The 22062-nt window shown below is 44.2% G+C and overlaps 3 protein-coding genes across 3 annotated transcripts; all 3 read right to left on the bottom strand.

Moving 5' to 3' along the window:
• Window positions 1-4833: 4833 nt before the first annotated feature.
• Window positions 4834-7449, bottom strand: LOC123596904 (gamma-crystallin F-like). The gene is made up of 3 exons (XM_045475139.1): window positions 7337-7449; window positions 7003-7245; window positions 4834-5172 (listed from the first exon to the last, which is right to left on the bottom strand). The coding sequence occupies exons 1-3, from the start codon at window positions 7343-7345 to the stop codon at window positions 4900-4902; spliced, it is 525 nt and encodes a 174-aa protein (XP_045331095.1). The 5' UTR covers window positions 7346-7449; the 3' UTR covers window positions 4834-4899.
• Window positions 7450-10679: 3230 nt separating this feature from the next.
• Window positions 10680-12569, bottom strand: LOC123596905 (gamma-crystallin D). Its single transcript, XM_045475140.1, has 3 exons — window positions 12452-12569; window positions 12118-12360; window positions 10680-11021 (listed from the first exon to the last, which is right to left on the bottom strand). The coding sequence occupies exons 1-3, from the start codon at window positions 12458-12460 to the stop codon at window positions 10749-10751; spliced, it is 525 nt and encodes a 174-aa protein (XP_045331096.1). The 5' UTR covers window positions 12461-12569; the 3' UTR covers window positions 10680-10748.
• Window positions 12570-17134: 4565 nt separating this feature from the next.
• CRYGC (crystallin gamma C) lies at window positions 17135-18923 on the bottom strand. Its single transcript, XM_045475141.1, has 3 exons — window positions 18794-18923; window positions 18441-18683; window positions 17135-17474 (listed from the first exon to the last, which is right to left on the bottom strand). The coding sequence occupies exons 1-3, from the start codon at window positions 18800-18802 to the stop codon at window positions 17202-17204; spliced, it is 525 nt and encodes a 174-aa protein (XP_045331097.1). The 5' UTR covers window positions 18803-18923; the 3' UTR covers window positions 17135-17201.
• Window positions 18924-22062: the final 3139 nt, after the last annotated feature.

Raw genomic sequence — 22062 nt, forward strand, 5'->3', positions numbered from 1 at the left:
TCTAAGATATTTAAGACTAATGGGATGATGATATCCTTGTATGTCTGCAGACACTGAGAGAGGGACAGAGGAACACAGGAAGTCAGCCAACAAGATTAGAAACAGCTCTCGGGGCGCCTGGGTGGCTTGGTTGGTTAAGCATCCGACTTCGGCTCAGGTCATGATCTCACAGTCTGTGAGTTCGAGCCCCGCGTCGGGCTCTGTGCTGACAGCTCGGAGCCTGGAGCCTGTTTCAGATTCTGTGTCTCCCTCTCTCTCTGCCCCTCCCCTGTTCATTCTCTGTCTCTCTCTGTCTCAAAAATAAATAAATGTTAAAAAAAAATTAAAAAAAAAAAAAAGAAACAGCTCTCTTGTTTCTATCCTAACGGAGATTAATCAACCAAAAAATGACTCATACACAATGGCAAGGAAAAAACGCAAAGGATGTCACAAAGAGTTGGTTGAGAACTCATAAGTAAATAGGGGCCGAGCTTGAAGATGAAGTGGAGGACATATCTGAAGAAAGATGTGAAATGTATCTTACTTCTGAACTTGAAGTTTCATAAATCAGCAATGGATCTGTCACATGTTGCAAGATGGAGGAAGAAGACAGGGGCTCTGATAAAAGTCACAGGGCAAATGCTGGATTCCCCACCCGCAGGAGCCTCACTGGCTCCGTGAACACAGACTGATTGTCATGCCTTTCTTCACCTGCTCTTATGAAATGCTCACAATGTGTCACAATGCTCTCAAGCCCTGCTTTTTGAGTAAGATTTACGTTGGCTTAATAAGCATTTTGGCTACAAAATAAGTTTGCAGAGCATACACTGCCTGGCAGAGTATATTTAAAAGGTACAACATAATCTCTCTTTTTAAAATAAGTTTTTTAAAGTTTATTTATTTTGAGAAAAAGAGAGAGAGAGAGAGAGAGAGAGAACCCAAGCAGGCTCTGCACCATCGGCATAGAGCTCCACGCAGGGCTCGAACCCATGAACTGTGAGATCACGACTTGAGCTGAAATCAAGAGTTGGACACTTAACCAACTGAGCCACCCAGGCGCCCCAATAATCTCTTAATATATGTGATTTTGGAAAAGGCTTTTAAACCATATTTGCCTTTTTTCTGGTGAGCACTGGGTGGAGCTCTTATCTAAATTAAGTAAAAGCATTGTCTAAGGGAAAGAGAAGGGAGCTACTTTAAAGAGTTTGGAATTTATATTTATTTAGTCCCGGTGGTACAAAAGACATTCAACTTTTCACTAAAAACGAATAAATAGGCATGTGGCTCTCTCAGCAGGTAGAGCATGTGACTCTTGATCTCAGGGGGTGAGTTCAAGCCCCATGCTGGGTGTAAAGCTTAGTTAAAAAAACAAATAAATAAAAATGGGTCTTCCTTTTAAAAAAATAAATAGATAAGTAACTTAAAAAAAAAAAAAAGAGGAAGAAATACAGGAGCCAAAAATCCGTAAGAAAGATGTGAGAACCATGATACAGAGAGAGGATTTGTGAATGGAAAGCTGTCTTGTTAATAATAAATTCAGCAGACAGTTTAAGCTTAGCTAGGTTCTAAGGATTTCTTCATGTTCTAAAAACTTTGTTCCTAAGCAAGGTAAAGATCTCCTTGGTCCTCACGTGGTTCCAGCCGGCCTAATCAACAGCACTGGAAAAAAGAAGTGGGGGGAACGATCATTGTCTCACATCCACTGGGTTTATCTGTGGCTTTACTGGGGCAGGGTTGTTCTGGGAATCCTCCCACAGTCAGATTACTTCTCTGCCTGGAGAAAGACAGATACCATAGGTTTTCACTCATATGTGGATTCTGTGAAACTTAACAGAGAACCACGGGTGAGCGGAAGGGGGGGAAGTTACAGAGAGGGAGGGAGGCAAACCATAAGAGACTTAAATATCGAGAACAAACGAGGGTTGATGGGGGGTGGGGAAGAGGGGAAAGTGGGTGATGGGCATGGAGGAGGGCACCTGTTGGCATGAGCCCTGAGTGTTGTATGGAAACCAATCTGACAATAAATTATATTTAATATAGAAAAAAAAAGATTACTTCTCTGCCTGTGCCTAGGGTTAGTTCAATTTGAGGAGAAGTTGGGATCCCCATCTTGACCCTGGATTCAGACCTTGTTTTCCAATCAAGCTTCATCATTATTAAAATACTGGGCATATTTGACTAATCTAGAATAAATAAGTCAAAAAGCATATGTAAGTTGACAAAACTTACAGAAGAAAAAGAAAAGAAGAAGAAAAAAATTATTGGAAGAAAAATTCCGAGAAGAAAAAAATTATTGGAAAGTGATGTAATTAATTCAGAACCTTTGGGAACGTGGCCCAGGCATTAGCATTTTTAAAAACTCTGTGGATGATTCTATTGTACAGCCAGACATGAGGAACAGTGATCCATACTCTACTGGATTTAGGGGATACCACTGCTCGTTAGCCCAGAGTTTCTCAAATTGGTGTGTACATAAGAATCATCTAGCAGGGCTCCTGGGTGGCTCAGGCGGTTAAGTGTCTGACTTCGGCTCAGGTCATGATCTCGCGGTTGATGGGTTCAAGGTCCACGTGGGGCTCTCTGCTGACAGCTCAGAGCCTGGAGCCTGCTTTGGATTCTGTGTCTCCCTCTCTCTCTGCCTCCCCCCCAACTCACACTCTGTCTCTGTCTCTGTCTCTGTCTCTGTCTCTGTCTCTGTCTCTCTCTCAAAAATAAATAAACATTTAAAAAGAAGAAGAAGAAGAAGAACCATCTAGGGATCTTGTTAAAATGCAGATTCTGACTCAGCGTGTCTGGGTTGAGGTCTGAGATTCCACATTTTTAGCAAGCTCCCAGGACATCCCTGGGCGGCTGGTGTGCAGACCACACTTTGGGAAGAAAGGCTTTCACCCACTGTTTTCCAAATGTTCAGTGTCATAAGCCTTGCCAGGGGAGCATGTTAACTCTACAGGTGCGCAGGGAACTCCCTGGAGATCCTGATTCACCAGGTCTAGGCATCTCTGTGTTGAAAGTGCCCGGGTGATTCTCAAGGCCTGTGTGGTGGAGAAAGGCTGTCCTAACTTAATCTGGGTGGTTGATTGTGCACCAGGCCTTTGCTACTCTCACTAAAGCCTGAAAGTCCTTAATCTCTCTCTTAATAATTGTAAATGCGGGTTCATAAGCACCACACGATTTTTTTTTTTAGTATTCATTACAGTTTTCCAGATTTTCCTTTTAAGTTTATTTATTTTTTAAGTAATTTCTACACCCAGGGTAGGCTCAAACTCACAAGCCCGAGATCAGGAGTTGCACACTCCTTCAACTGAGCCAGCCAGGCGCCCCCCAAAATTTTTGATGAACTGGTAGATAGTGCTCTCTAGTGTAATGGTCAGAAAACCGAAAGCGGTATGAAACAACAATTCGATTCCACTTTCCTAATTATGTTTGCATTGTTCCTGCTGACTTCCATGTTTCCAGATTCATCTGGATTCATCTCTTTTTTTTTAATTAAAAAAAAATGTTCAATGTTTTTGAGACAGAGACATAGTGTGAGCAGGGGAGGGACAAAGAGAGGGAGACACAGAATCGGAAGCAGGCTCCAGGCTCTGAGCTGTCAGCACAGAGCCCGACGCAGGGCTCGAACTCCCAAACCGCGAGATCATGTGAGCCAAAGTCGGTTGCTTAACTGACTAAGCCACCCAGGCACCCCTGGATTTATCTGCTCTTAAGAATTAGCTAGGGGTGCCTGGGGGGCTCAGTCAGCTGACCATCTGATTCAACTTCAGCTCAGCTCACGATCCCAGGTTTGTGGGATTGAGCCCTGTGTTCGGCTCTGCCATGGATGTGGAACCTGTTTGGGATTCTCTCTCTGTCTCTCTCTGTGTGTCTCTTCCTTTCCCCTGCTTGCTCTCTTTCTCTCTAAAAAGAAAAAAAAAAAAGAACTAGCTAAAAAGTCAGTACCATTTGTTTCTTAAACACCTCTTTTATCTTTTTACGTGAAATTAATTTTTTTTAAATAAAAGAAAAATCTTTTACTGTGTAAGCCATCGAACTTTTGGCATAATTTATTAGTCCTCCCTCCCATGCATTCATTTTAAAGCTGGGGTGCCCAAGGCTTCACTGATATACACACCCTGGGGGATCCCATCCCATCTTGTGACTTTCAATACCATCTACCCTCTGATAATTTGCAAACGTTGATCTCCAGCCCATGCCTCTCTTCTGAACCCCAGGCTGGTTGCCTGGTCAACCACTAAGCAGTTATCTGGTCAACAACTCCATCTGATGTTCCTGGACATTTCAAACTCTTCCTGCACAAAACGGGACAACTGGTTTCCCTCCCCAAACGTGCTTCTCCTGCAGTTGTCTCTGTTTGGGTTGAAGAGAACGCCATCCGCCCGATGGCATAGGACAACCCTCTCCTGCACCTTGAATCTGATGGGAATTTTTGTGTTCAGAATGTGTTCAACACACAACCACTTCCCTCTTGTACAAATGCCACCGCGCTGCCCTAAGCCTGTGACCTCTTTTTGGTTTTTGGAGGCTGCAACAGCTTGCTAGCGGCTGGCTTCTGTTTCCTTCCTCACCTCTTCTTCTTTTCATTTCAAAGTTTCTTCCAACAACTTCAGCAGTCAGCAGTCACAGAAGCAACCATATCACAAAATAATGTATTCTCTCTTCCAATTTTGGTTTTAGAGAAAAAAAATTAGGATTTTAAAGAAAGCTGGAAGTGTTTAGGCAGGAGCTGCGACAAGGGCGCATAATACCACATAATACCACATATCACTGATCAGTGTAAGCAAAGCCACATTATTCCCAGCTTCCTTTCTGCTGAGCCCTTCCAAGGAGACTGAAAGGAAAAGAGGACCACGTGACTGCAGGAAACACACAAGAAATATTTTATTAGCTTCCAGATGGAGAACAAGGTAGAGTAAAAATATTTCAATAGTATTCCGTGGCTCTCCTCAAAGAGCCCACTCGGGCACTCGTGGCCCCCCAGTCGTGGTAGCGCCTGTAGTCCCCCGGTCTCAGCAGGTACTGCCGCCCCCGGTAGTTGGGCATCTCGTAGAGGACCCAGTAGCCCTCCAGCACTTGGAAGGAGTGGATCTCACTGAAGTGGAAGCGGTCATGAAGCGAGGAGCAGTCCTCGGTGATCTCTACCATCTGGCCCCTGTAGTCCTCTCGCTCATAAATCCTGATCCTGTGGGAGCTGGTCTGTGGGTTCAGCAATTAGCAGATGAGGAAAAGTCAGAAAATCTAGCCCTTAGCAACCAGGGACACATCCCCCAGGGGACTGGACGTTCCCTTCTCTTTTCTACATCAAAGATGACAAACTTAAAAGATAGCCAACACCAGGGCAGCTGTGTGCAATTGAATAGACCGTATACTGCAGAACTGAAGAAGGTGTCATTCGCGTAAAGAGACGCATGGTGCTCCCTAGAGCTAAGACCACAACCTATATGAACCATACATACTGGCCCTAGTTAGTATCATTCTTTTTTTTTTTTTAATGTTTATTTATTTTTGAAAGAGAGTGACAGAGCCTGAGTGGGGAAGGGGCAGAGAGAGAGATGGAGACACAGAATCCAAAGTAGACTTCAGACTCCGAGCTATCAGCACAGAGCCCGACACAGGGCTCGAACCCACTGACCTGAGCCGAAGTCGGATGCTCAACTGACTGAGCCACCTAGGCACCCTTAGTTAGTATCATTCTTAAGTAATAATTTATGTATATTTTATATATATTATATACATTTTAAATTTGTTTATTTTATATATTTATTAAATTTATTAATTAAATTTATTATTCATATATTACAAATTTATATATTATATACTATTTATATATAAGTAATAATTTATATATATTTATTTAAATAAATTTTTTTAAATGATCCCTGGAAAAAAAAGTTATAATTTTGAATCTCAACAGTATTAGAAGAAGCTAGTGGGAAAGGAAGTCAAGTTGCTTTTCCTTCAGGGGAAGTCACAGACTGGTGGCAATTCATGAAGAGAGTCCAGTCCAGGCAATCCTTAGACCCTTCCCTTCTCCTTTAAGCCCTGCTTCTCTAAGATCCTGAAAAGCAAGAGCCATCACAAAGATTAGCTTCAATTCTCAGCTCTAGGATATGCTCCTGCAAATCTGCTTTAGGTAATACACAGGAAATTCTCCCGAGCAATCATCCTGCAGCATTAAGGGCTGCTAGTCCATGGTCGTCAAGGACCCACGTGTACACCACGTGATTTGGTCGCCACAACAGCCCCACACCTGTTTCTTCTTTTAGGAGAAGCTCGTGACTAGAGCTCTCAGCGTGTCACGTGGAAGGTCGGGGCAGGCACGTGGAAACCCAGGTTTTCAGGCTCCTCGTGCTGGGCTGGGTCTTATCAAGGCGTTAAACCCTCCGAGGGGGTTTCAGACGTGGCCGGAGCGGTACCTTTTCCACAGGACTGGGTCGCAGTCAGGTTAGAGAATCCCTAACTGCAGAATTCCAGGCCGCTGGGGCTTTATTTGGGTAACGGCGGGCTTTGCCGGAGCGGCTGGAATCACACTGTCGGCCACTTGTTTTGCCTGATCGGGAAGCAGGGCGGGAGGCTCCTGCTAACAGTGGTGGCTGGGGGAGGGGAGGCTTGCCAGGTGCCAGGTGCCCACCTCTCACCCTCGTTCCGGCCCTGTGAGCTAGCCGCGAGCCCCATTCTACAGAAGAAGAGAGAGAGAGCCCCAGGAAGTAGCCCAGGCCACCTGATGCTAAGGTGCTAACGTGCTGCTTATTCGCCCCCCGGGGCATAGACTCTCTGAACGGACCGGGTGCCCTACTTTCTCCCAGTAGAGGTGAGTTTACTTGTAGCAGAGCACAATGAACTTTTAAAAGAGAAGCGTCCCCTCGCATACTTCTGCAGTGGAAGGAAAGCTTAGAGATGTTGGCAAAGGAGAGGAGACCCTGGCGAGAGGCAGCCAAAGGAGGCCGCCACCCTGCACGACGAATGCCCCCTCTGGAGCACCCATGTGGCTCCGGGGCCCGGCGGGGCCTGCGGGGCCGGACTCACGTGGGGGATGAGGCGGCAGGAGCGGACCGCGTCGCTGAGGCCCATCCACTGCTGGTAGTCCGGGTAGTCCCCGCGCCGCAGGAAGTACTGGCAGCCCAAGTAGTTGGGCTGCTCGTAGAGCATCCAGCAGCCGCTGTCCACGCGCACCGAGTTGCAGCGGCTGAAATAGGGCTGCAGGTTCGGGTGGTCACTGCTGCACTCGTAGTGGCGGCCCTGGAAGCCCCGGTCCTCGTAGAAGGTGATCTGCAAGGCAAGGGGAGGAAAGGCTCAGAGGCCTGGCCCCCAGCCCCGGGGCGCGGGGGCCCCTCCCGGCCTGCGGCTGCGCTGGGCTCACCTTCCCCATGGCTGGTGGATGGAGGTCAGTGATGGGCCGCCGGCGCGCGGGTCTATATAGCACGAGGGCTGCTGCGTTGGCAAGAACAACACAAAAGGGGCCCGCGGGGTGAGGAGGGGATTTTCTCTCGCTCTTTTCTATATAATGACGGCGGGGGTGGGGTGGGGGACTTATTGTATGTTTCCTCTTAGACTCTCCAGTGCTTTCGAACTGATGACCCGCGTTAAACCTGTCACTTGGTGCCTCTGGGGCCTTTAAATGAAGCCTGTTTAGGAATTTGGAACTGAGCAAAGGCCCTTAGCCAGTTAATAATTGTAATGAGGTATTTGGGTTATCTTTTACAGTTTCAAAATGATCTCCTTTTTGACTACCGGGGCCAGGCAGTGACTGAGACCGAGGTCAGCATAGGCCCCAGCATGAGGCATCTGGATTAGAGAGCATTTCCTTGGTGTGAGGGTCTGAGCAGGGACAAGAACCGCCTTCTCCACAATACGTTTGAAATTAGATGGGATTTCCCTCCCAGAGGTCCCTCTCTGAACCTACAGGCTGGCAAGTGGCTACAGCAGATATGCTGACACACTTGAGGAAGGGTGACAGGGACTTGGACCCTGAGGAAGCGTGCTGTGTAGGCACCTGGCCTCTGCTCTCCTCCCCAGACACTGGGCGGGACCAGGGCCATCTCTGGAGCCTCAGCTGGGGCACCTCTGGCCACGAAACCCTCATCTTTGGAATTCATGAGGTCCAAGTTTGTTGTTCTTACTCTGTAGCTTTCTATTTAACTAATAATTTTGCAAAGTAGGTGCATTATTTACAATAGCCAAAAGACGGAAACAACCCAAATACTCCTTGAGGGATGAATGGATGAAAAACATGTGGTATGTGCATTGAATGGAATATTATTCAGCCTTAAAAAGGAATGAAATTCTGACAAATGCCACAGCATGGGCAAACCTCAGGAACACTATGCTAACTGAAATGAGCCAGACAGGACGACTATTATATGATTCCATTTATTTGAGGCACATACAGCAGTCAGATTTATGGAGACAGAAAGCAGAACGGAGGTTACCAGGGGCTACAGAGCAGTGGGAATGGGGAGTCAGTGTTTCATGAGTGCAGAGTTTCAGTTTGGGGTGATGACAAAGCTCTGGAGATGAATAGTGCTGATGTTTGCACAACGTTCTGAATGTGCTTTATGCCACTGAATTGAACACTTAAAAATGGTTATAATGGTAAATTTTAGGTTATGTATATTTTACCACAATTGAAAACCTACTTCACGAGCAAAAAGACAAAAATACATCTATATGAATTTTATTAATATTAACTTCTTGATAATTCTACTGAGGTTGTAAGAACAAATTCTAGGAATTAGAAGGGAATTAAACAGCATTTAAAACAGAGTTTATTTTAACTTACAATCCTCTCACTTTATAATGAGAAATAAAAGAATAATTGATATAATTAGTGTCTTAAATTTTTTTTATTAGTACCTTCCCCTCCTCGGGCTTCCTACCTCTTTCTCCCTTTATTCTTTCCATTCCAATTAGCTTATATCACAAAAGCTTATACTCAAGAACCTGATAACATTTCCAGGTCCTCTTTAATCCTGGGAATTTGTGCTCTGGACACCATTGTGTTGGAGGCGACGATGGTTGGGTGTTCGCCTTCACCCAACCTTCCTTGTATGGTGTCCCAGTCGTTCCTAGAAGCTCTCCTATGGTTACCAGTGATACCAGCTTCAGGATGATGCAGGTTCTAAACATGGTGGGAGACAGACAAAACCCAGGGCCCTGCTAGCATTGCTGAGCTGCTGAATCAACCATCCCTAAATCCTGTGCTGTCCTAAGACTTCCTATCACATGAGCTACTAGATTCCCATATCGCTCGTCCATTTGATGTGGGGCTTCTGCTTCTGAAGTGATTCAGATTCATTTTTGGCTGAGAGATTAGGGTGAATTGTGATCAAGCTTTGGAGAAGGAGCTGCTCACCAGGGGGAGGGTGGGGAAGAGTAATTCAGGTATGGAAAAGATGTGAGCAAAGACAAAGAGATGTGAAAATGCTTGGTGTGCTTGGAGGACTCAGGTGGGTCAGGAGAGTCAGGTAATAGGGGATGAAGTAGATGGGCTGGGGCTAGGTTCTTGTAAGAATTGTTTTCCTATGGACGGTGGAGGAATGTCAAAGCTTTTTAAGCAGGGAAACGACTTGATCAGATCAGTCTTTGAACATACACACCAATCCTCCTTTCTAAAATTCTAGCAATGAGAACACAAGACAGAGCAGAAAGTAGAAGAACCAATGTAAGTGAATGCACCATCCAAAATGTTGAGGGCCTTGAGTACAAGAAAAAGGTGGAGAAAGGACAAATTAGTTCTCTGCTTGAACTGAGACGTCCATCTTCTCTTGCCCTCAGACACTAGCTCTCCTGGTTCTCAGGCCTTTGGACTCAGACTGAATTATAATATAACACCTCCTGGCTCTCCCATTTACAGATCATGGGGCTTCTCAGTCTCCGTTAGGGAGCCAATACTTACCATAAATCTCATATTCTCTCTCTCTGTCTATCCTATTGGTTCTGCTCTCTGGAGAGCCTGACCAATAAACATTGTTTCAGGGGCTTGAACACATTAAGGCCAGCATTTCTGAAACTGTGGCATTTCCCCCACACTTGTCCCCTCTTGGGTATAAAATGCCTGAAAGAGGAAAGAACTGTGGCACCAGGGGCAGCCACTCCTTTTCATCAGGAAGGCAAAAGTTTTTCCAGAACCATCTCTTCTCTCTCCATCAGCATTCTTTCACTTATGTTTCCATATCCAGAGAGTGTCACGTGACAGCCTCAGTTAGCAAGAGACTCTGCCAGAGATTCATGAACTCAATGTGTACATACAGTTTAGGGGATTCAAAACCTTCTGAAGCCCATTATGGTAACCTAGCTTCAGGATCCCTGTGTGTGTGCATGTGTGTGTGCGTGTGTGTGTGTGTGTGTGTGTGTTTTCAGAATCCCTGTTTTAAAAAGTGGGTCCCGCTATCTCTGAACCTCAGTTTTCACATCCTCACACCTCAGAGAAAAACCGAAATCTAAACAGATTTTTAATAATCTGTTTTGAAGCAACAGCTTGTTTAAAGACCAGAGAATCACATGAGACAATGTATTGCAAAAATGTTTTGCCAATTGTAAAGTTGTACTTAACACGAAGGCACGTTTTTATTGTGAGAGGTGTGTTTTATTTGTTATGGATCACACATCTTGGTTTCCGCTTGTGCTGTGTGGTTGTGCGTATGTGTGTGTGAGTGAATAAAACAATAAAATAAGAGGAGGACAAAAGAAAAACACAAGAAAACCAATGCCAGGAGCACACAGAAAATATTTTATTAGTTTCCAGATGGAGAATAAGGTAGAGTAAAAATATTTCAATAGTAATCCATGACTCTCCTCAAAGAGCCCACTCGGGCACTCGTGGCCCCCCAGTCATGGTAGTGCCTGTAGTCCCCTGGCCTCAGCAGGTACTGCCGTCCCCGGTAGTTGGGCATCTCGTAGAGGACCCAGGAGCCCTCCAACACGTGGAGGGAGTAGATCTCATTGAAGTGCAAGCGGTCTTGAAGAGACGGGCAGTCCTCAGTGATCTCTACCATCTGGCCTCTGTAATCTTCCCTCTCGTAGAGCCTGATCCTGTGGGAGCCAGCCTGACCCATCCAGAGATGGAAAGAGGAGAAAAGCAAACTATGAAATGGATGTAACACATTCAGGCAGTCCAGCTCAAGGTATTTTGTAATATAGGATAAGCCTTAACTAATTCTCCATATTAATATACTCTCCATTTTCAAAGGTGGAAATTCGGTACCTTTTCAAGACCATAAAGTGTGACGGAAAGAATTAAGAAGGAAATTCCACTCTTTCTGTGTTCAGAATTTCCCAGGATAAACTATTAACCGAGTTCAGTATACCCCACCAGAGAGAAACCCAAACCTTTAACAGCTTATTACTACTTTTTCCATTTGGGGGAAATATTTTTAATTTTTCAAGCAGGTGTCTTTGAACAGTAAAAGCAGTCTATGAAATGAATGATCTTGCATTGGATTTAAAATAAATCTTGGAAAAATCACCAAGGACTTGGATGTTTCTGTTTCTGTGGAAAGCAAAGTTAAGCATCTTAAGTCTCTCAGAAATCATTGATTCTCATTGAATCATTTATGAATACAATAAGGAAAAATGAGAAAGAAAAATCAGTAAGCCCAAGGACTCATTTTTCAAAAACCTTAGTGTTTTTAAAAAACACATATTTGAAATATGCATGGGTATGTGCATAAAATTTCTCTGTGTTTCTCTCCATTGAGAGAAAGCACTTTTATTTGTAAAGGTCCGGTAAATCAAAATATGCAAGAGGGGAGCAAAAGAGAGAAAAGTCTTTTAAACATTAACCCTCGTAAAAGTTTCCTTTACAATGCCTCACTGCTCTGTGATTACGGTATATTCTAGCAGTTCATTACTCTTCTATGGGATATTAGTGCTTTTTCTACAACTCCATTGTAAGTTGTTCCAGGACAGGACCCATAGCTTTTACATGTCCAGGCCAGCCAACACATTGTTGCTGAGTAAATATTTGTTGATTCATTGGTGCCTGGGTAACACTTTGCTTCTGTCTGGGGCAAATGACATTGAGCTACTCTACCATAGCTGGTCTTTTGTCCAGACTCAATTATTCTTAATGATCACTACTCCCGATGGTTAGCCTTTGCTTGAAACTACCCATTCTGTGTCCTGTCACGGGGCTGGACTCACGTGGGGGATGAGGCGGCAGGAGCGGACCGCGTCGCTGAGGCCCATCCACTGCTGGTAGTCCGGGTAGTCCCCGCGCCGCAGGAAGTACTGGCAGCCCAAGTAGTTGGGCTGCTCGTAGAGCATCCAGCAGCCGCTGTCCACGCGCACCGAGTTGCAGCGGCTGAAATAGGGCTGCAGGTTGGAGTGGTCACTGCTGCACTCGTAGTGGTGGCCCTGGAAGCCCCGGTCCTCGTAGAAGGTGATCTGCAAGGCAAGGGGAGGAAAGGCTCAGAGGCCTGGCCCCCAGCCCCGGGGCGCGGGGGCCCCTCCCGGCCTGCGGCTGCGCTGGGCTCACCTTCCCCATGGCTGGTGGATGGAGGTCAGTGATGGGCCGCCGGCGCGCGGGTCTATATAGCACGAGGGCTGCTGCTGCGTTGGCAAGAACAACACAAAAGGGGCCCGCGGGGTGAGGAGGGGCTCATTGTGCTCTTTTTTCTCTTTGCTGTCAAAGTCCACCGGCTCATTGTGGGTTTTGGTCCCATTCTCTCTGGAGTATTCGGGTTGCTATCACTGTCTGATGCTATTGACACCGTTTGAAAAAAAAAAAAAAAAAGTAATTTGGAACATTGTGTATTTAATAATAGAAGCAGAGCTTCAGCCATTTCATATATAGTCGATCCTTCTACTTGTATAGGTTGGGGAAAAACAACAAAATGTAACTGAAGGAGCAAAAAAAAAAAAAAAAAAGCAGAGTCTTAATATGGTCAATATAAAATTAATCTGCGAGAACTATCATATGACGTTTGTGCCACGACATTGTACTAATTGTGAATAGGAAGAGCATGACCTTAGCTAAATGTTGAAAATTCCAAAGTAGTTCTTTAAGAGAATTTTCTTATTGAAGGGTGTAAGTTACTGGAATGTTTTATCAAGGGAATTTACAAAGCTTCGGACTTGCAGGTACGCCAAACAATAGCAACGACAATAGGAACACACCAGCAAGCACAGATCTGAGGTGTCTGGTCGGAATTCGTTACAGTCCTGTCTGGAGGTAGACTGAGGATTAGATGTTTCAGCGTGGCCAATTGTAATTCAAAAGGGAGAGCAGTGTTAAGAGGCTTCATCTCAGAAAGAAGAATGAAAAGGGAAATTCCTAAGTTGGAGGAAATAAGAAAAAGTGAAAACACAAAAATCGATGGCCTCTCAGGTTATACAATAAAACCCAATTCCTAGAAAACCCATTTCTGGTAGGAATCCCGATACCCCTTTTTCTCTGGGGAACAAGAGTACGCAAAGCTTTTGACTCAGAGGAGATTAACTGCGTGAACACAAAGAGAAGTTATAGCTAAAATGGTGTGGGGAGAGGAAGGAATAAATCTGGAAGCTGAGACTCTAGGAAGACTTTAGAAAGTATTTATTAGCCTGGAAGAGAATAGTTTGATGGGCTGGAAAGAGCACTGGAGTGGAAGATGACCCATGCCTTTGGCCTCTTTCGTGTGCAAAGAATTATTCACAGTCCTGTGTTGTCTCATGGAAATATTTTGTCTTGACTTTGGGTCATAAGTCTTTGTAAGTCTGTATTTGTGAATAAACACCAACTAACGTACAATATGATGATTTCCGTTCTTGTTAACCACTAGATAAAGGCATATGTTTGCAAAATTACTTCTGTTTACAGAGTGGAAAAATAAGCAGAATAAAAAAATCATCATTTTAATTAATAATTTAAAAATTACTCATTAAAATAATAAAAAGGTTAAAATTGTCGTTTTGCTCAGAGTTGTTTCTGCGGGGAGAGTGTTGAGAGGTAAAAATAGTAAAACATGAGAAAGAACCAAATGCAGAGCCCCAGGGAACACCCAGAGGAGCATGGTGGGAGTGGGCTGTGGGGACCACCAATACAATTACAAATTTATGATACATGTAGAGGACCAAACAAGGGAGTTGGGTTTGGTATTTTCATTGACTAGGAAGAGAAAAGGCTTTATTTCAGCCTGGAGAGACAAGGAAAAAGAAAAAAAAAAAAACAAAAAAAAAACAACTCACAGTTTTCACAGAGCTGAAAAGTGATTGGCTCGGGCCAAATGTGCCTTGATTTTAATGCTCTACAGAGAATTCCTGGATTGACAAATGTGTGTCAGACCAAAGCCTCAAATTGCACTTAGCGTGCTAAGTGAACATAAGCTAAGACTTGAGAATCCTCATGCCTGTGGCACTGAAGCAGAGGTCTGTACAAGTTGCCTGGAATGACTGATGGGGACTGTCTTTGGAGGGAGAATAAGAGATAAGGATCAGGCACCCTCAGTCCTGAGCTCTAGTCTGGGAAGTAGCCCTTTGTCACTCCCGAAATATTCAGGTGGTTTCAAACAAAAGTGAAGGCAAAAGAGACGAGTTCAGGTTAAATTTTACTGCATGCAGAGTCAAAGATTTTTGTAGCTGCTTTAAATGTCAGTCTACAGAATGAAGTGTATGAGAAGTACCCCTTTCCTTATTTTCTACTGTTGAAATATTTCATGAATCTAAGTCTCATTCCACTAGGATGGACAGAAAATTGAACTGCAGTCATTGTTGGGGTTTTGTCTTCTCACTTTCCCAGGCTCTACGGTTGGGTTCTGTGGACATTTCATGGCGGTATTGGGTGTGCTGGGAAGTCCTATGTTAGCCATTGGTGGTGGCTGTCCCCAGCTTTCACACCAGCGTGGAAATGAGCATTGGCAGCCCCGAGGGCTGTGGGAACTGGGATGTGTTTTATTTGGCCGGCACAATGTTTAGATGTTTTTCATGATGCTTTAGGTTGGTTCGCACAACCCATAGCTCCCCATACTCGTCATCACTCCTTGTTGTCTATAGGAAGTTGTTTTATTTATTTACATCATTTCTCAGGCCCCTGAGGGCATTGAGCTGCAGCCTCAAACAAGAGTTTTCAAACTCTGCTCAGTTTTTGCCAGATGAAAACACTATACATCAGAGCAAAATCCCAAGCATTCTTCCTTGGTCTGAGCCATAGTTTACTAGGAGCTTGTGTATCTTGGGGTATTAAAGTGTCCTTTTGTAAATGTCTCTTCTTTTGTAAAATGATGTACGAAGAGATGGTGCTTAGTTTTACAATTTTGCTGTCTTGTTTAAATTTTAAGTGTCCTTGCTTGGCAAAACAAAAATTGGCAATCTTATGTTGGTCTCTATTTAAAGAAAACCGGTCTGGGAAACCTAAGCTACTGAGAATCATTTGATTTGATATCATGATTTGAGCCATTTGGTATCATAAGAAATATGTAAATAAATATTACTCCATTTATTTTCCCTAGAAATTTGTCTCGGGATGACTTTAAAGTACTAAATAAAAGTACTTGATAAACAAAAGTGATTATATATGTATTGTTTAGTACCTGAAAAGTACTTGACTTTAAAAAGTGATTACATACTTATGTATGCATACTTAACGTAAGCATCTCGTATTTCTGGGTAGAGCTCTGTGGTGGTAGGGACAATGCCTTTCATTTGTTTGGGTTGTTTCATCCCCAGTACTAACATATGACAGGCCTATGGTAGGTGCTTAGAAAATGGTGAAGATACTAACTCAAAAAAGTTAGGATCTTTGGGTGGCCAGTAATTGGGCAGAGTCTAATAAAATTAAAAATAACTTGTGCTTTGATTGGGCGGTCTCACTCCTAGGTCTCTATCCTCCAAAAGTTATGGCATGTGTAGATGAAGGTACATGTACAATGATATTCTTTGCAGCCTTGTTTGTAAAAGGAAACTTGGACAAGCCCAGTCACCAATGGGTAAATGGTAAAATAATCTAGGGGGTCTTCAAATAATGGAACGCACTGCAGCCATTAAATAGAATCAGATACGTATCTAGATCTACGTCCGTATCATTTTTCATGGTAAAAGCAAGCTGCAGACTAATGTGCAAGTAAGTAAATAAATAAAAAGCATGCATTTCATGAGATGTCAATATAAACATGGAAAAAATTCAAGAAGGGTGCCCATCAAGTGTAAAGCAGGGTTGGGGAATAGGGGTGCCTGGATGGCTCAGTCGGTTGAGCGTCCAACTTTGGCTCAGGTCATGATCTCACAACTCATGAGTTTGAGCCCCGCGTCGGGCTCTGTGGTGACAGCTCAGAGCCTGGAGCCTGCTTCGGATTCTGTGTCTCCCTGTCTCTCTGCCCCTAACCCACTCTCATTCTGTCTCTGTCTCTCTCAAAAATAAAATAAACATTAAAAAAAAAAAAAAAAGCGCTAGGAAATAAAGAGTGGGATCAGAAGGACCCTCTCTACTTCTTTCTTTATAGAGTTTGTAAAGTAGTAGGATTATAGGAGGCTTTTCTTCAGAGGAAAAATTTTAAAAATAAATTAATTCTCTACTAATGGAAAGATTTTCAGTTTTTTTCAACATGGAAGGCTTTACTTGTGAGCAAGCAGGTTTTACTTCAACCAAAGTCTATTTAAAATATTTACATATATCTCATTAATTGCTCTGCATTAGCTGCACTTCAGGTAGGGTTTGGCCCAGGGGATCTACTGGCCAAGAGGTGCACCGGGGGCTGGAGCCATTTTAGAAAAGGAAGGGGGATCTATGACCCACCCAAAAGTATGGCAATGTCCACTGGCAGCTTTGACATTAGTCATGTAATACTGTGCTCAAAAGTAAACAATACTACAATTCCTTATGTAGCCTAAACAGGCTTTTTGCCAAATGGGCTTCTCTTCACTGCTCATCTGGGACCTCCTATGGCTTCCACTCACCTGCTGGGTCAGAAGGAAACTCCTAGAATGCTGTTCCTCAAGACCCTCACCTGAACGCCTCCCTCCTCACCAGTCACCCTCTCCCATTTTTCTACCTTGACTTCCCTTTCCTTCTTAGACAGGCTACCTCATCCCTCCACCCCCACGTGGGAGCCTGTTCCAGACTCATTCTACCTTGAAGTGCTTCTAGAACTGAGCCCTCCCCACCTAGTCACACCTCAACCTTTAACAGGGAGCCTTTAGAGGTAAATTAATTGGCACACAATGAAAGAAAAACAGAAGTCAGCAGTTGCCAACAATACAGACTAAATACTTTATTAGGTTCCAAATTGAGAAAATGGTAGCGTGAACCTATTTTAGTATAAATCCACCACCCTCCTCAATGCGCCTGCCTTAGCATCCACGGCCCCCCAGTCGTGGTACCGCCTGTATTCTTGGGGCCTCAGCAGGTATTGCCGCCCCTGGTAGTTGGGCATCTCATAGAGGACCCAGCAGCCCTCCAGCACGTGGAGGGAGCGGACCTCACTCAGGTGGAAGCGGTCCTGGATGCAGGAGCAATCCTCGCTCAGCTCCATCATGAGGCCTTTGTGGTCCTCTCTCTCATACAGTCGCAGCCTGTGAGAGCTCGTCTGCTTGGTCCACAAAGACAAGGAGCAGAAGAAGCAACCAAACAACAGATGAATTTGGTAGGTTGGGGGATGGGACTACCAGTGTCAAAACTGAGACTCTGAGATTGCTGCATATGCTGTGGATAGCTCTGTGTTCTACCAGCATTTAACAAATATTTGCATATTCAATTTTTATTTCATATCTGGAAAATATAAATTTTAAGAGGTTCTAAGTCTGGGTTAGAATGCATTAAGAATTCAAATATCTAGACTCCTAATTCCCTAATTTCCATTGATTCCTAGGTGATAAGTCAAATGTATATTTTGGGGAAAAATACAAAGTCTTTTAACTAGTATTATTTTAATATGAGTATCATCTCCCCAACTTATATACATATAAATGTACAAATAAAGTTGGACTTTTAAAATTACATACTTCAGTGAAAATTGGTTTAATTCGTCACTTGGAACCGGAATTCAACCGCTTTTCCAAATCAAGGGCAATTCCCTTCTCCAAAGTTGGACACAAACTTAGAATAGCCTGTATTAACAATAGAGTTTCCATTTTTACAAGTCTGTGGTGGAACCTATCTAATTCATTCATCGTCAGTTCTTTACTACTAATTAAAATTACAATTTAAAAAATTTTTAATTAATTTGTTCGAAATACTACCTTCTTACGTCCAACCAGCTCCTCATTCGCAAGTTTCGGTCTCTATCTCTGTATATTACATTTGTTACATAATGGTAACAAAACTTTGTAATTGACATAATGGTAGCAAAAATTAAAACTAAGACCGACTCTTCCCATGAGTGCATTCTTCTCATATTTTCTGCTGTTTCTGTGCATTTATCTCTCTGGGCTTAGGCAGTAACTAAAGCCCACTCTACCCTTCCGTGTCTTTAAAAGAAAACCTGCCTCACGTTAATCCTCCAGTAATCCAGTGAGGACACTCAGGCAGCTGATGGAAATGAGGTCGGACTCACCTGGGGGATGAGACAGCAGGAGCGGACCGCGTCGCTGAGGCCCATCCACTGCTGGTAGTCCGGGTAGTCCCCGCGCCGCAGGAAGTACTGGCGGCCCGAGTAGTTGGGCTGCTCGTAGAGCATCCAGCAGCCGCTGTCCACGCGGATGGAGTTGCAGCGGCTGAAATAGGGCTGCAGGTTGGGGCAGTCGCTGCTGCACTCGTAGCAGCGGCCCTGGAAGCCCCGGTCCTCGTAGAAGGTGATCTGCAAAGGAAGAGTAATTCTGAATTAAATCAGTTGCTCCCAACAGATCTGGTATACAGGCATTTTCTCTCTCTTGATGTCTCTTTTTCTTTAACTTGTGTCCCGCTCACCTTCCCCATGGCTGGTTGACACGGATGTGCGAGCTCAGTGCGCTGGGCCGGCAGCGCCGCGGGTCTATATAGCCAGGCTGCTGCTGCGTTGGCAAGAACAACACAAAAGGGGCCCCCGGGGGTGAGTAAGGGGATTTTATGGATCCCTTTTACACGCTGCATTCAGTGGAAATGCCTGTAGAGTTTGCCCTCATTCTCTGGTATATTCTAACGCTGTTCTGAATGCGTCCTGGTTGAGTCCCTAGAGTTGCTTTTATGTGGATTCTTAGTATTTTCTAAATTTATCGGCACCTCAGTCTGACCTTTTGACCTGAAATTCATGTCGCTACGGATATGATTCACTTATGCCCCGTGTAATTTCTACGGGAAAATCTATGCCTTTATAGCAGTGCCCCCCTCCCCCCCCCCCACTTCCAGGGGCTGTGATGTGGAATGCCACAAACATGGCCTAATTTTCCTTGATGACAGAGGCCACTGTGACTTAACATTTTTTTTTTCCTTTATACGATTAGCCAGTCTGGTGCAGGACACAGGTTTGGTTTCTGATCTTTGCTAGTTTTGACTGTGGTGATCTGATGCTTTAAGACATAGCTACTACTCCTTTGGTGGGCATACGTCATGTACGAGAAATCAGCCCCTGCAAGTCAACTTGTCATAAGAACCAAGGGAAAGGTTTGTTTCTAGGGGCTCTGGGCCCAAGACTAAGAAGTATATTGTTTTTGGCGTACTTCCCTTTGTTGGGCCTGGGGAGGCAGTAAAGCTTTGCACGCTCAGAATGTCCACTGAGGAGCCACATGAACTTGGCAAGCCACATGCCCTCTCAGAACCTGAGTTATTTCATGGTACTTATCTCATGGGATATAGTAAGTTGAAAAAGAAAGAAAGAAGCAAACCAGAGAGGTATTTGCCTACAGAAGCTGTCCTGGCATTCAGAGCTAGGGCATGTTTTTCCTCTGTTAGACGAGAGAGAGAGAGAGAGAGAGAGAGAGAGAGAGGAATGAGAGAGAGCCCCCCTCCCCGCTCTCGCTCTCCCCTCCCCCTCGCTCTCCCTCTCTCTCTCTCCCTCTCACTTGAGAGCTGCCTCACAGAATACCAGCTGCCGACAGGGTTCCTCTGAGATCAGGATGCAGTGAGACAAAATAAGGTCACTTCACAATGTTAAGCACACGCGAAAGCAAAGTCACCGTGTCACCCACACAATACCAAACACCACCCCTCTCAGCCCCCACAATTAACTGTAGCTTCATCCTTCTTCTAGGCTACCCTCCCCATGAGTAGATTTATTGAGATGTCAAATCATAACATTACCTCCACTTTCTGACAACATCCAGTTTAGACTGAACCCCTGCTTCTTCAGACTCTTCCCCAAATCACCCAACCAAAGTACGGATCCCATAATAACATCCTTTGCTGAGACCCCCCCGTGCTTTCCCATGGTGTGTGTTTTCCCTTGCTGTGACAAGTAATAAAACCAACTTGTTTTGTGACAGGTATTCTGGGGGTCTTTGGCTGAGGGACACTGACATGAATACATGGGATTATGTGTGCAATGTGTTTGGCACCCACTTGGCACAAATGAGCATTAAGTACATGTCTCCTGTTAGTAATAGTGTGACAATACTGACTTCAGCCTATTAATCTCTCAAACATACGCAATCCTCTCAAAGATGCCTGAAAAATTTCTTTGCTATGAATCCATTTTGCATATATATGTGTATATACATGTATATATATATATATATATATATATATATATGTATATATTTGGAGGGAGGCACTTTAGAAATCATCTAGTGGCTTTCATTTGGTGGCTTTCAAACTCCAGTGAGCATAAGAATCACCTGTGCTTGTTAAAACTGCAAATTGTCAGGTCCTCTCCTCTCCTGAGATTTTGCATGATTAGATGTGGAAAAGACTCCAGATATCTGTATTTCTAACCCACACCAGATCATTCTTGCATCAAACTTTAAAAAATACTACTCTGGTTTACTCTTTTTTTTTTTTTTTTTTTGTAAAGAAAACATGTTTTAGCCACCTCCAGCTAATGTTTTATTAGCACTTACGCATCATTTTCCTTAAACACGTAGGCAGAAGAGCTCTCTGCTTTGTTCTACAAAGTTTTATATGCACATAAAAAGAGAACCAAACAGAAATACCAGTATGATATAGCTGACTAGATAAAGCTGACTAGACAGGAAAAGAAGTGAAAGGGTCAAAAAATGCATAGTACTAAACTTCAGTCTTGTTTTTTTCAGATCTTTCTCTTTCTCTCTGGGGCCCCTGTCTTCCCTTCCTTTACCCACTCCTTCAACACCCCCCTAACACCATCACTGTGGTTGCCTTTCTTGGACTCTCACGATATCTCAACTAGACTGTCCGCAGTCTCCTGACTCTGTCCAGCCTTGCCTTCTTCCAAACTACATTCTGTCAGGATGCCAGGGTGATCAGAAGCAAAACACATAGGAGTGCCTGGGTGGCTCAGTTGGTTGAGCGTCTGACTCTTGATTTCAGCTCAGGTCATGATCTCAGAGTCATGGGATCAAGTTTTGAGTTGGGCTCCATGCTGAGTGTGGAGCCTGCTTGGGATTCTCTCTCTGTCTCTGTCTCTGTCACCCTCTCCCCTGCTTGTGCTCTCTTCCTCTCTAAAATAAAAAAAAAATTTTTTTTTAATAAGATAAAGTAAAAAGAAGCAAAATGCATCAAGTCATGTTCTTGCTGTGGACCAAATGTTTGTGTCCCCTCCAAATTCATTATGTTGAAACCCTAATCCCCAGTGTGATGATGTCTGGAGATGGGGCCTTGGGAGATAACTAGGTCATGAGGATGAAGATATCATGTTAGAATTAGTGTCCTTATAAGAAGAGCCAGGAAAGAGCTTGCTTCCTCTCCTTGGACAAGGAAGCTGGCTCTCACTGGACACTAGATCTATTGGCATTCTGACCTTGGACTCCCCAGTCTCCAGAACTATGAGAAAGAAATGTTTGCTTAAGTCATCCAGTCCATGGCATTTTTTTATTTTAAAATATTTTTTAGAGAGAGAGAGCGCGCACAAGCAGGGGAGAAGAGCAGGTTGGGGGGAGAGAGAGAATCTCAAGCAGGCTCCACACTCAGCACAGGGCCTGACATGGAGGTCAATCCCACAACCCTGGGATCATGACCTGAGCCAGAATCAAGTACCAGTTCCTTAGCATGGCATACCTGACCCGAGATCCTCTGTCTGTCTGAATCTCTGAATCACTTGTAGTTTCCCAAATGCACAATGTTATTTT

Source organism: Leopardus geoffroyi, chromosome C1 (assembly GCF_018350155.1).
Source record: "Leopardus geoffroyi isolate Oge1 chromosome C1, O.geoffroyi_Oge1_pat1.0, whole genome shotgun sequence".
Taxonomy (NCBI): Eukaryota; Metazoa; Chordata; class Mammalia; order Carnivora; family Felidae; genus Leopardus; species Leopardus geoffroyi.

Excerpts from the sequence above, each read along its gene's own strand:
- LOC123596904 (XM_045475139.1), bottom strand. Across the intron at positions 5,173-7,002 it reads CCTGCCGCCTCATCCCCCAC|ACCAGCTCCCACAGGATCAG; the intron begins GTGAGTCCGGCC and ends CTGAACCCACAG.
- CRYGC (XM_045475141.1), bottom strand. Across the intron at positions 17,475-18,440 it reads CCTGCTGTCTCATCCCCCAG|ACGAGCTCTCACAGGCTGCG; the intron begins GTGAGTCCGACC and ends TGGACCAAGCAG.
- LOC123596905 (XM_045475140.1), bottom strand. Across the intron at positions 11,022-12,117 it reads CCTGCCGCCTCATCCCCCAC|GCTGGCTCCCACAGGATCAG; the intron begins GTGAGTCCAGCC and ends TGGATGGGTCAG.